At 31.8% G+C, this 13,647-nt stretch overlaps 1 protein-coding gene across 1 annotated transcript; it reads left to right on the plus strand.

The window, feature by feature from the left end:
* The first annotated feature begins 602 nt into the window (after nt 1-602).
* LOC123890032 (protein STRICTOSIDINE SYNTHASE-LIKE 2-like) lies at nt 603-4,931 on the plus strand. The gene is made up of 3 exons (XM_045939572.1): nt 603-958; nt 3,161-3,448; nt 4,217-4,931. Exons 1-3 carry the CDS (start codon nt 681-683, stop codon nt 4,800-4,802), a joined length of 1,152 nt encoding a protein of 383 aa, XP_045795528.1. The 5' UTR covers nt 603-680; the 3' UTR covers nt 4,803-4,931.
* The last annotated feature ends 8,716 nt before the right edge of the window (nt 4,932-13,647 follow it).

Here is a 13,647-nt window from a genome sequence, read left to right on the forward strand (position 1 = left end):
AAAATAACAATAAAGAGACAAAAATAATTTTAAAAAAATATTATATATGAATCTATGCATAAAAATATGAACAAAATATAACAATAAAAAATTATAGATTTTTTTTAATTCTTTAAGCCCAAAAGCTCGTGGACGGACCATGACGATCCATGAAAAAGCCCGACCCGTCTAGACCATCCCGATAAGACCCAACACCCTTTTTTTGAAGCCCGACCCGTGTAAAAATATAGGGCTAATGGGCCGGCCCGATAGTTCGATCCATTTTTAAAGCTATAAGCATACTCCAAGGTCCCAAGTTAATACCATCAGACCAACCCAAGTGGGTTGTTTACGAGTCTAGTTTACGTTTTGATTCCACTCAAACTAAATGAGTTGACATAAAAACTCGATTCTGACAAACTTAATTTTAACCCCTCCCGATCACAGTTGCAAAAAATTGAACTGTGATTCTTCCCATTAAATTCAACTTCAATCATCACTTACCTAACGATTAGTCGTATACTAACTTTTGTTATTAAAAAACTAACTACCCAAAGTTCAAGACTAACAATATATAATAATACCTTTGTTTTTAAAAATAAATAAAATAATGCAGAGTTTGAGCAGCACAAAACAAGAAAATCTTGGTGGATATATATTAGTGTCTCAAAACTCTCCCCTAAACTCTCTCTTCATTGGCGATGAGGTCACAAATGCACCTCACTGTTGCCGCAATGGCAGTTGTCGTGACTGCATGGTTAGCCTATAACCGTGACGTGACAGATACATCAACCTTTGGAGTTTCCGATGTTTGGCAATACGAAATGGTTCCGATTGAAAATGGTGCCATTGGACCAGAGAGTTTCGCTTTCGATCCTCACGGTGAAGGACCTTACACCGGCGTTTCTGACGGTCGAATTATCAAATGGAACTGCCGTGAGAGTCGTTGGGTCGACTTTGCCGTCACTTCTTCACACAGGTTAACCCTCTCAACCTCTCTTTCTCACACTATCTCTATGCATGCTCCACGTGTTTTTATTTATTTTATTTTAAGAAACTCAACGTTTTATTCTATTTTTTTATAAATAAATATTTAATATTACCAACAATTAAAATAGTAATCATGGATGTTCCGGTCGGCGGTGTTTCTCACCTTGTGTGTTTACAAATTATCCGATATAGATTTGTTATCGTTGTTTCGTAAACTTAACTTAGTTGATAAGATATTTCATTATATATATATATATATGCAGCAGGTTGGTTTCAAACCGCAACTTTTAATAGAAGTAAATATTTCGTAACAATACCATAATAAAAAATATATTTAATATTATGGTACTTGAGAATCTCATATGATATATGGTCAATTAATGGAGATTGCCGGTATGGGAAAATAATTAATCCAGAAATTCTGTAAATGGGCCTGTTATATTCAGGGTATATGCATAATGAATGTATTTAATATCAACCTTTCAAAATGGTTCAAAGTCAAAAAATGATATAAGGTCCACTTATTTAAACGTCTCCTAAAATAATTATAGTAAAAATTGTAAAAAGGAACAAATAAATAATTTAATTCATATACTTATATTTAAAAATTAATAATAAATATTTTCTATCACTTTAATCTAAACATAAAAAAAATGAATATGTCACACTTATTTCTAAAATTGTATTAATTTTAGAGATCAAATGGTTGGATCCTAATGTTCTAATCCTATCCTATTATTTAAAATGAATGTGAGGTTGGAGAGTAAGCTCGAAAAAGAATTAATGTTTGGTTGCAACTACTTGCAAAGCAATTTTGGCAGTTTTTAGGTTTAGAAGAAAGAACTAGTGTACAACCGTTGTTAAAGTTGTTTGCGTGCAAAATATTGATGGGGTCATGGGGATACATTGACGTATGTTAGTCCAGAAAGGGTAATTAAGGCAACAAGAGGGAAGACACGTGCGGTGTGTGGAGCCCTATATTGCATAGGTACCTGCTACGATATTTTTAGAAAAATTAAGGTATGAGTACGTTCGTATATTTTTTTTTTAATATAGTTATATACTTAAAGTAATAAAATTATATTCTTAAAACAAATAATTAAACATAAGAAACAGGAAACTTTAAAAGTAGTTATATTGTGGTTTACACGTTTAGGAAATTAGGAGTAGTAATAAGACTATGCGGATACTTTTAAAAATAAATAAAAAGGGAAGGAGACTGAATTGATTCTAATTTTAAATTAAAGTGAATCTTTATTAAAAAAATAAACAAATAAAAAAATAATGGGATCGGAAAGTGTTGCAAAAAAAAAAGAATAATTTTTTATGAAATATGTACCACATGTGTACCCTGAGAGTACCCACATGAAAAAATAAAATAAAAAAAAACTCGGTACTTTGAGGGTACGTACCATGGGAGTACCATACGTGTACCGGTACCCGGTACCGGTACTCTGTCTAAAACGGAGTACCCGTGCAAAATAGGTGGAAATGAAAGAATGGGGGTAGAAAAGAAACACAAGGGGGTGGAGGAGAAAATTCATAGTTTATGCATTGGTATGTGTCGAACTGTCATACATTTATTCCCTAACCACCAAATTCAAATCCAATGATCAAGGAGAAATAGGTTAATCTAACGAGTGATTATTTTTAATCCATGTGTAAAAATCTATTTATCAGTTTTTAATCTATGTGTAAAAATCTAAAAGAACTAAATATTTGAGACGGGAGTTTTGAATTCTAAATCGCAATCCTGTTGGTTTTCTTTCCTAACAATGTTGATTATAAGCCATAAAATTCATATTAAACATTTTTAAATCTCATTTTGTTTTCATGTGATGAACATTGGATAGTCTATCAAATTTTGATTAAAAATATAAGTTACAATCGCTGAACTTAGTAGGGAGGACTACGGTTCGACCCCCCACAACTGCGATCGAGAGGGGACTGGAACCACTTGATGCCATATTAAACTGTTGGTGAAAGGGAAAAAAAGACCGATATATTTATGACTCTAGGCAACTTTAAATCATTGAACAAACATAAAAGACATTAATTTCATCACTTTACATTTTTTTAGAGTATCTTAATTTTTAGATTAAAATTATATACGAAAATAAAATGAGTCGGTTAACTTAATTTATCTACAATTTAATTGTTGTGGCATAAACTTTATAAAGTTTTTTGGCAGAGGTGATGGTGATGATGAAGAATGTGGAGGTCCATATAAGGATCATCCCAAGAAAGAGCACATATGTGGGCGCCCACTTGGGCTTTGCTTTAACATAGCATCGGGCCAACTTTATGTTGCTGATGCATATATGGGCCTAGTTGTTATTGAGCCCAATGGTGGCACTGCGAGAAAAATCACATCACATGCAATTGAAGGTGAACCTTTGGCATTTACAAACAGTTTGGACATTGATCAAAGAACTGGAGCAGTCTACTTTACCAGCAGCAGTTCTAAATACCAGAGAAGGTAATACAACACTCACTTATAGTCTAGAATTAAGTTATATTTACACTGGTCATATGTAGACAATAAATTAGTCATACCATGAAGCATATATATAAAAGATTTTTTCAATCCAACCAATCGTTAGTTGGTTCAATGGTGATTGACACCGGAGTTTGTTGAGAGGACCACGGTTCGATCACCAAAACTGGAACCACTTGATGCAAAAACTGCCCCGAACCATATTAGGCGGTACAATGGGACAAATACTGGTAGTGAAAAAAAAATCAATCCGTCTCATATATATTCAAAGATGTTAATATACACTATTAGAAACACGCTTATGGAGTCCCCGTGGTGAGCTTAACTTAGGATATTGCATTATATATGTAGGGGTTGAACCCCAGACACCTTACATATTTACCTTAAAAATTAGAATTTCCGGCCACTAAACAACTTGACAAAAAAAAAAAAACACGCTTCTAGTAAAAATTCCGTATTTTAGAAGGACATTGAAAAGTGCACATGAGCATGAACAAATTGAAATCACACAACATCCTTAATTTTCACAATCCAAAAGTGCACATGAGCATGAACAACTTTGGAATAACTTTTCCCATAGTAAAGTGAATTTTCAATTAAGGACCTCTTTTTCTTTATTTTTACATTGTAAAACAATGATTAAAGTCCTCCATCTTTAACTTTTCTTTTTGGTCCTAAAGTTTCATGAAGATAAAGATTGATGCAATAATAATTTCTAAGTTGTGATAATGTGTGTCTCATAAAATGCAGGAATTATGTGTCTCTAATCCTAAGTGGAGACAAATCAGGGAAGCTAATAAAATATGAACCAAAAAGTGAACAAGTCACTATTCTTCTAAACAATCTCACATTTGCAAATGGAGTAGCACTTAGCAAAGATGGCAACTACATTCTAATAGCAGAGACAACAAATTGTAGAATACTAAGGTATTGGTTACAAACATTAAAAGCTGGAACATTAGAAGTTTTTGCCAATCTACCAGGTTTTGTGGACAACATAAAACAAAGTCCAAGAGGTGGATTTTGGGTTGGAATATACTCAAAAAGAGAAAAATTTATACAATGGATTTTATCATATCCTTGGATAGGAAAAGGGTTGGTAATTCTTCCTTTGGATATAACAAAAATTTATTCATATTTGGCTAAATTGAAAGGGAGTAGTGGATTGGCAATTAGGTTAAGTGAAGAGGGTGATGTGTTGGAAATTGTTGAAGATCATAGAAGTGGAATTAGAAGGTCTATTAGTGATATTGAGGAAAAAGATGGGGTATTATGGGTAGGATCAGTTGATGCACCTTTTGCTCTTATGTATAATACTCTTGTGGCACAAGAGTGATTATAAACATAAATAACTAACTTAAGGGAAAACTAATTACATCACATCACATACATCTAAAGCCATAAAAATAAGGTGAAATTGAGAAATGCATAGTGAAAAAATAAATGGTTATAACAATTCATGATATATTCTAATTTACTTATAATATATCTATTTTGATTATATCTATTTTGATTAGGAATGACAATGGATAGGATATGGGTAGGGTACTATAATACTCATCCCCATATCCGCAGTTTAAAAAAATACTTGTACCCATATCCGGATAACAACCTTTGTACCCATCCTCATACCCTATGAGTACTTACTCATACCCGTACCTGTTACCCGCATTTTTGCTAAAAATAAATCGATCAATTATGAAATATCATATCATTTTAATATAATTAATTTTTTTAAAAAAATTTAATATTGACTCATGAAAATTATAAACAAAAATTTTACGTTAAAGTTCATTTCTTTGTTGACATATTCACATTATATTTGTATTATATTATAAATAAACATTTTTATTCAAAATGTGTAATAGTTTAATAGTGTTGTATTTTTTTTAAAATTCATATACATATGTTATTATATAATAATATATATAAAATAAACAAATATATATTACGTGGGTATGAGACGGTGTGGGTACTAAGGTACTCGTATCCGCACCCATACCCGTTAATTTTTGTGGGTAATTACCCATACTCATGTCCATACCCAAAATGCGGGTTTTTACCCTACCCATTATGGGTATTTTTTGCGGGTACCCGCTGGGTATGAGTCAAATTGTCATCCCTAATTTTGATTTAATAATGGTTTATCTGAACACTATTATTTTGTAAAGTTTTGTTCGATACACATTCAATTATTTAATGTCATATCAATTTTTTATATTTAATTATATTAAAATAAATTTAAATTTTAAATCTTGAAGAAATTTTTTTGCTTATAGCTGATCTTACTTGGATCAGACAGTCAGATGGCCAGCAATCACGTTCGTAGTTGATCAATCCACGGAGAGGGACGTTGTACCCAATACTTCTATGGAGGAGGGTTTATATAGTGCCCCTGGCGCTTTCTATGTTAGCTAGAGGGGGCGGGCTTTCCTATGATAATCCCGCAGCGGCCTTTGACTGTCCGTTATGTCTCATCTTAATTTGGATATACTTATATATATATATATATATATATATATATATATAGCCAGTCATGTTAGATTCACATGAGAGAGCCTCTTTTTTAAAGCTAAAAACTCATTAGTCAGCTCGACCCCTTTTCTATTCAGCGTTGCCGCCCATTAAGAGAACATGCCTCGATCAAGAGGTCCGTCTTTATTCAACTATACCAGTTGCCTGCCATGCACGACCCAATAGGAACAATTTTAGCGCCCCTGTCTAGATAAGAAGCAGAACACGCCATCACCTACAGCCCTTTCCTTTGTCGGGTTGGCCAAAGGTCTCCATTATGGGCCGAGTTTATCCACCCATAATGGATGACTGCTAGGGTTTCTCCTTGAATGGAGGGATAAATAGTTCATGCTCATCACCATGCGTCAAAGCCGCTTCGCTTATCAAGATAAGGGACAAGTCTTTAATGATGACGTGTCCTCGGTTGAGGAGCACATGGTCCCACATGCGTGTTTGTCGTGAATGGATTAGAGTGTGCTCCTCAATGTCCTAGTGGATTGGGTTGTGGTCGACGCTGGGCCAAGCCTTAGTCCCATTCCAGAACAATAGCATACTAGGATCCAACAAAATTTCAGATTACAAAAAATTCCAAAAAATTATATCATATATAATTGAATGAATGTCTAACTTTTATCATTCATTCAATTGTGATGCCTAAAAAAAAAAATCAACTGTGGTATATGTGTGTGGATTGGTATAACATTTCCCCCCTTCCGTGTCTTAACGGGCCAAAGCTTTCTCACTTTGAATTTCTACTAGGCATAGACGTTTTTAGATCATACATTTAATTTCGGTTCTAAAGTCAACAGCAAATTTGAACCATGTAAATATTTAGGATTTTTCAAATGACATTGAAGCTTAAAGATGTGGTTATCTGAAAAGAAAAAAATGACAAAGGATAGGGTCATATATAATATTATTTCTTGTCAAAATAAATAAATTATTGTAATCTAAGAAAAATAAAATAAAAACACAGCTCTTAAACATTATTAAATATAAAATAGAAATTAGAGCATCCACAATGGAGATACTCATTTTAGAGTACTTAATTGGACCTCACGTGTATACATCATTCATATATAATTTTTTTAATAATAGTATCTAATAAGTATTCAATCCCTCCAACTCAAATCTCTTAAAAAGTCATAAATGGATCCCACAAATAATACATTCCACCAATAACTATACATCATTATAAATGAGATCCACAAAAACAAAATAGGTATCACTTCTTATTGTAGAACCAGTACATATTAGGTACTCTTTGTGTTTTGCTCCAATAAGAGTACCTATTAGGTACTAGTACTTAAAAAAATAAGTATGCACCGTTGAAGATTGTCTTACAAATGATTGTCTATCAAAAATTAAATTTGATACACAACTTTTATGTTTTTTTTTCTTGACAGAGTACACCATTTTTAACAGTGTCTTCTAAAAATCTAAACAAAAATATTGGAGTAGTATTAATTTAGTAGATGAATGTATCACAATTTTAAAAAGGCTTAACTACATATTTGGTTCCTTACGTTTATTTTAGGTTTCAATTTGGTCCTTTACGTTTAAAAAGTATCAATTTGGTCTTTTACGTTTATTTTATGTTTCAAGTTAGTCCTTTCCGTTAGTTTTGTCACTAACACTGTTTGAACAATACACGTGTCAGTGTGTCCAAGTGCCACGTGTCTGTCCACATATACAAATTGGCTGCCACATGTGACAAAATTGACGGAAAGGACAAACTTGAAACCTAAAATAAATGTAAGGGACCAAATTGATACTTTTTAAACGTAAGGAACCAAATTAAAACCTAAAATAAACATAAGAGACCAAATATGTAGGTAAGCTTATAATTGGTTAATGTAAAATTGAATGAACAATTAGTAATGGAATCAACGTAATATAAAAAATCAATCTTAAAATTGATCAATTGGTAACCGTGAAATTGATAAATATGAGATGAAATAATGAGAAATGCTAACTTGGACAAAAACCCAAATTAATTTTATTTAGGCATATTGAAAAAATTTAAAGATAAATAAATTTTCTTTTTGGTAACGAAAGATAAATAATTTAGTGACATCTTATATTAATCAATTTCTTTTATCTTTTAATTTTTATAAATTATGTATGTAAGAATAACTCTGAAATAACGTGTGTGCCTAATGCCTATGTAAGAATAACTCTGAAATAACTACATTGATGATATATCAGAAAATTAAACATATCAGATATTAATTAGATCTTTCCTCCGTCCCAAATTATAAGGGAAAAATAAAAATCATATTTATTAAGAAAAATCAAAATATAATAATTTGGAGTATGTGTTTTTGTATTTTCTTTGAAATAAATTTCATGGGAAGATACACAAATCATTTTCATTAGTTATTGCTTATTGATAAAAATGGTGAGAGAAAAAATTAAATGCAATTTGTATTTAATTTTATGAAAATAAGTAAGAATAGTTATTATAAGAGAAATTTTATTTTTTGTTTTTGTGTTTTTCCTTATAATTTGAGATAAAGAAATTCTTTGGAAGAAAAAGAAAACTATTTTGAAGTATGCACGCAAAAGATAAGTAAAATGACAAAGTATATATACGGCAAAAGCAACCCATGTGTTTGCCTCTTCAATATTGATTATGCAATAAAGAGTGGCCATCAACATTGTGGTTCAGAAGAGTTCATAATACTTACCTCAATAGGCCCGCCATTCAATATTTTGTGTGGATGAAAAATGGAAAATATTAGCCACAACTTTGCAGGATTCCATGTCAGCAAATTTCACAGTGCATACTCCACTATTCCACTTATACTATCCGCCACTTTTATAAAAAATAAAAAATAAAAAAAGGTTATGCTAACCGGTGCCCTCATGGCACTGGTTAAGGAAACCAAAAAAGGAAATTTTTAAATTGAAAATAACACTTTTTAGAATTTCGAGACGTTGACTGCACAAAGTTCAATGTCATATTACTATATTTGCCTCCTTAAACAGTGCCCCGGGGGCACTGTTTAGCATTTTCCATAAAAAAATTAGATAACTCATAAACCTAACACCTTAAGGTTTTGGGTAAAAGTATGGTGTACAACTCACTTATAAGATTGTTCTTAAACCCAATGCAGATGATTCCCAGCTACCCCCTCTTGATGCAGAGCCGGCCTGCACACATGTGCGGGAAGTGCGACCGAATCGGGCCTCATAATTTTGAGGGTCTCAACTCAAAATTTTGAGGTCTATAATATTACTTATATATTATTTATACTCATAAAATATCAGATGTATATTAATAGGTTAAATTTTAGGTCCTAAAATAATAGTTATATATTATTAATGTTCATAAAATATCATATGAGTATCAATAGATTAGTTATCTATACTCGGAAATATAGTTCTAGTCCATTTTAATCTTTGCATAAAATTTAATCTTAGATTAATATGTTCTTTTTTGACGTTATATACAAAAATAATTATTTTGTATTTCTTGTTCTATTTGATTTAATGCAATTGGTTTAATATTGATAATTTATATGATTACAAGAATAAAAATGATTTTTTTATATTATATACAATTTAAATATAATTTTTTTTAAAAAAAATTATATATTTTTTATTAAGGGGCCACTTTTAAATTTTGCACAGAGTCTCCTAAAACTCAGAGACGCTCCTGTCTTAATGTGCCAACAGTGGTATCGGAGCCGATGGTTCGACGGAGGTTGAACTGACTTCTGGTATCGAAAGTCTTCCTGACAAAGGTGGTCAGGCGGCGAGTCTCGTGGAGCAGTGTGGCTTACGGCAGTACAAGTGTAGGATAAAAAAAGCTTTCGCTTGAGGGAGAGCATATCCTAGAGTCAGGGACGGATATAGAGGGGGGCAGGCAGTGGCCAAGGCCCCCCCTCCCTCCCTCTCACTCATCATTTATATGTATACATTCCCCCGCTCCAATTATATATGTATGGAAAATAATGATATTGTGAATATACATATAAACTCTATATTAGCATAGATTATATACATTAATTAAGTAAAGACAGTTTTATTTTGGTTTGAACTCTAAACTTTGCGATTATGTGTGAATTTTGGTAGTGTTTTTTATTTTGTCTACTGTCTAAAAGGATATGATTATTTGTATTTGATTGACAAAAAAAATTTTACACCAACATCCGATGAAAAAAAAAAGTGTTTAAAGTGGGGTGTAGTAGAGTGATTTGGCAAAATAAACGGTTGTTATTGTATGTCGGTTCATATCCTATTTTCTCTTAATTTTATTATATATTACTACTATTTTTGGCCCCCGGTACGATAACTTTCTGGATCCGTCCCTGCCTAGAGTGAACGGACTCACACTTGAAGGGAAGATTATATAAGTTGGATAAACTTTTTTAGATAAGTTGAGTTACAACATCAAAACTAAAAAAATACTACATGCATTTTGTGTGTTATTTTTCCTCCGTCATAAAATAAATGACATATTTTTTACTTTTTATACTATTCATATGATCTCATTTGATTGTATTTTTCTACTAATATGTATATACAAATATTAGTATATGAGATGACGTTTGATTTGTCTCGATGAGTAATTTCAAAATATATAATTTTTATAATTTTTAATAATAGATAATTTAATATATTAATGATTAAAGTTATGCATTGACAAACGTGAATGTGGTAAGCTAGGTCATTTATTTTGGGACGGAGGGAGTATTTACATATTCATATCAATTTCATGACTTTGATTCATATATATTGATCGTATGACCGCGTCCGCCGTTGCTCCTCTTTCGTTATGGTGAATGGGAGGGGGTTGTGTACCTGCAGGTGCTCCGACGCTCAAGTCAGTTAAGTATGAAGCAAAAGTTTTAAGTGAATACGAATGCGTACCTGACTCCACTGTATGAGTAGAGTATATATAGCCTCCAGCGTTGTGCCAAGACAGTTGATGTTCATCAATGCTATCAATGACTTTCAGAAAACGGCTGGAGAGCCATGATGAGTCGTTAATGATCATCATTCTGGTGGTCGGCCGTTACAATATGCAGGGATATTGTGAACGTTGACCAGTGAAAAGTTTTCGTGGACTACTCCGCATATTGGCATTGCTCCGAGAATTTCCTCAGCTATATTGGACTCCAGACTCAGTCCAGAACATATATAGTTCTTCACACTATCCTCATTGGTTATATATAGAGGTAATTGTACCCTCTCTAGTTTGTTGTCTCATGTTTTTTATTAGGCTTAAATGTATTTTTTGCCCCTAAGTTTCACAATTGCTTGATTTTGGCCCCCACATTTCAATTGCTTGATTTTAACCCCATAAGTTTCACAATTGCTCGATTTTAGCTCTCCAGGTTTTTATTGATCGGTTTTGGCGCCCCAAGTTTACGCCCTTTTGCATTTGGTAGCCCCCGTTGACTTTTTTGACTAAAATTTGCTCATGTGACATTTTTTAAACAAATTTAAAAAATGTTTTAATTATAAAAAATATAAAAAAATACAAATATTTGCTTTTATAAAAAGTATCAAAAATTGTTTTTTTTTAATAAAAGGTTTAATAATTATATTTTATTTAAAAAAAAGTTTACAAAGTTTTTAAAAAATAGTTCATATAGTTTTTTTTTTTTTTACTTTTTTATATGAAAAAATTATTTTATAAACTACATATAATAAACAAATATTTTATAGTTTAGTTTTTAAAAAACAATTTGTAATTTATTTATTTATTTTTAAATACATATTTAATTTTAAAATGTCACATAACCAATTTTTAATCAAAATATTCAACGGGGGCTAGCAAATGCAAAATGAGGTAAGCTTGGGGGTCAATATGGAGCAATTGAAACTTGGAGGGCTAAAATCGAGCAATTGTGAAACTTAGAAGATTAAAATCAAGCAATTGAAACCTGGAGGGCCAAAATCAAGCAATTATAAAACTTGGGGGGCCAAAACTGCATTTAAGTCTTTTTATTATATGTACAATTCAAGTCTTTCAGTTATGGCAACTTCTATCATGAACAAGTTGATCAAGTGTTATATATATTATTGCTATGTAAAATGCTTATTTTGAGTGATGTATATAACTTATTGAAGACTTTGATGCAAACTCAATCAAACATACCGAGTCCACATCGTGATCTTATTACTTTATTAGTATCTGGGTAGTCCTGCCACAAATTTCTCAGCCATATCCACATGAAGTGTAATATTAACTCCACAATCAATCATTGATACGAAAATTGACAAAAATAATAATCTTCAATAAATTTATTCCTGACAGAGAATATATTCCGCAAACAAAATCCAGGTTTTTAATAATACATGTAACGTGTCCTAGAATAAGACTCTTATGTTCCATCGTGTCTTTGTGCTAGAATTTGGTCACACAAAGCCAAAAACATCAATGAGGTAGGAACCAAGGTATGGCTGCAACTTTTTGAGGGTGTTTGATCTCTTAGAAATGAGTATTGGGCCTAACTCATCCTTACAAAACCGGCTTGTAAGGTGATGATTGTCTCTTACTTATAAACTCTTATCCGGGTTATCTTACAGCTGATGTGAGACTTCTTAACATGATGAACGAGAAAGTATTGAATGAACACAATAACTTAGTCATATGACATATCATTTGAACACATACATATTTGAGTAAAATAAAGAAAAAAAATTAAACAAGAAAAAATATTTTTAAACAATATTTTTAAGTTAAAATGATGTGTCTAAGACTAAATCGTTTGGACAATTTAAGTAGGAGTATCTTACAAGTTACAAAGTATTTTCCTTTCCTTGATGAACAAAGAAGCTGCGCCATGGGAATAGGTCCACTAAGGGCCCACAGCCATGTTTTTCGATGAATTTGATGAGTCATAGCCTGGCTAAGACAGAATTGTGACTAGGATTAAATCATTGTGATTGGGATGTTTGGACTTTATTCAATTCCCACACTTCAAGTTCAACCTAAGTTTGATTTTAGGAAAGATATAAGAAAAAAGGAAGCTCAGCTAGTACATTTTACATCTACAAAGTTTAAATTTCATAATATGGTAAATCGAGAGAAAATAATTGTATGTTTATAAATATGTAAGCATGACAATAAAATTCATACTTTTAGGTACTCGGCTTTGCCCTAATTTTAATGGGTAAAATATGAGTTTATTGAGTTTGAGTTTGTGCTTAGATTTTTCCCAACTTTAAAAGACGGGGTGATGTAGGTAATGAAGACATCAATATACTTAAATTATAAATCGTTGAACAAACTCTAGATTACATTCATATTTTAAAGTTGAATATTAAACAGTTTGTTTTTTCAATTTATTTATTTATTTATTTTCTTTGTATGAATAATGTTGAAAAAAATAGTTTTCCACTTAACTCATTTTTTAATAAAAAAAACACTAAAGCACAACTCAAGTTCATATGAAGATGATGCAGAATGAGACCAAACCTCATTTGGTTTTGAATTTGGGTATTTAGCTTTCATCCCCGTTGAAAATTGGGATGGATATAGGAATACTCGAACTTTATGGTTTAGGTTTAGGAGACCAAAATCTATATCCGCTCCACTTCATTGCCATGCCTAAAAATACATGCCTTAAAGCAGATATTAATGGTCATTTAACACTTGTCCTTAGTGTCCATGGATCCAATGAAAAAGTTATGAATTGTCATATCATATT

The sequence above is a fragment of the Trifolium pratense genome, linkage group LG6 (assembly GCF_020283565.1).
Source record: "Trifolium pratense cultivar HEN17-A07 linkage group LG6, ARS_RC_1.1, whole genome shotgun sequence".
NCBI lineage: Eukaryota > Viridiplantae > Streptophyta > Magnoliopsida > Fabales > Fabaceae > Trifolium > Trifolium pratense.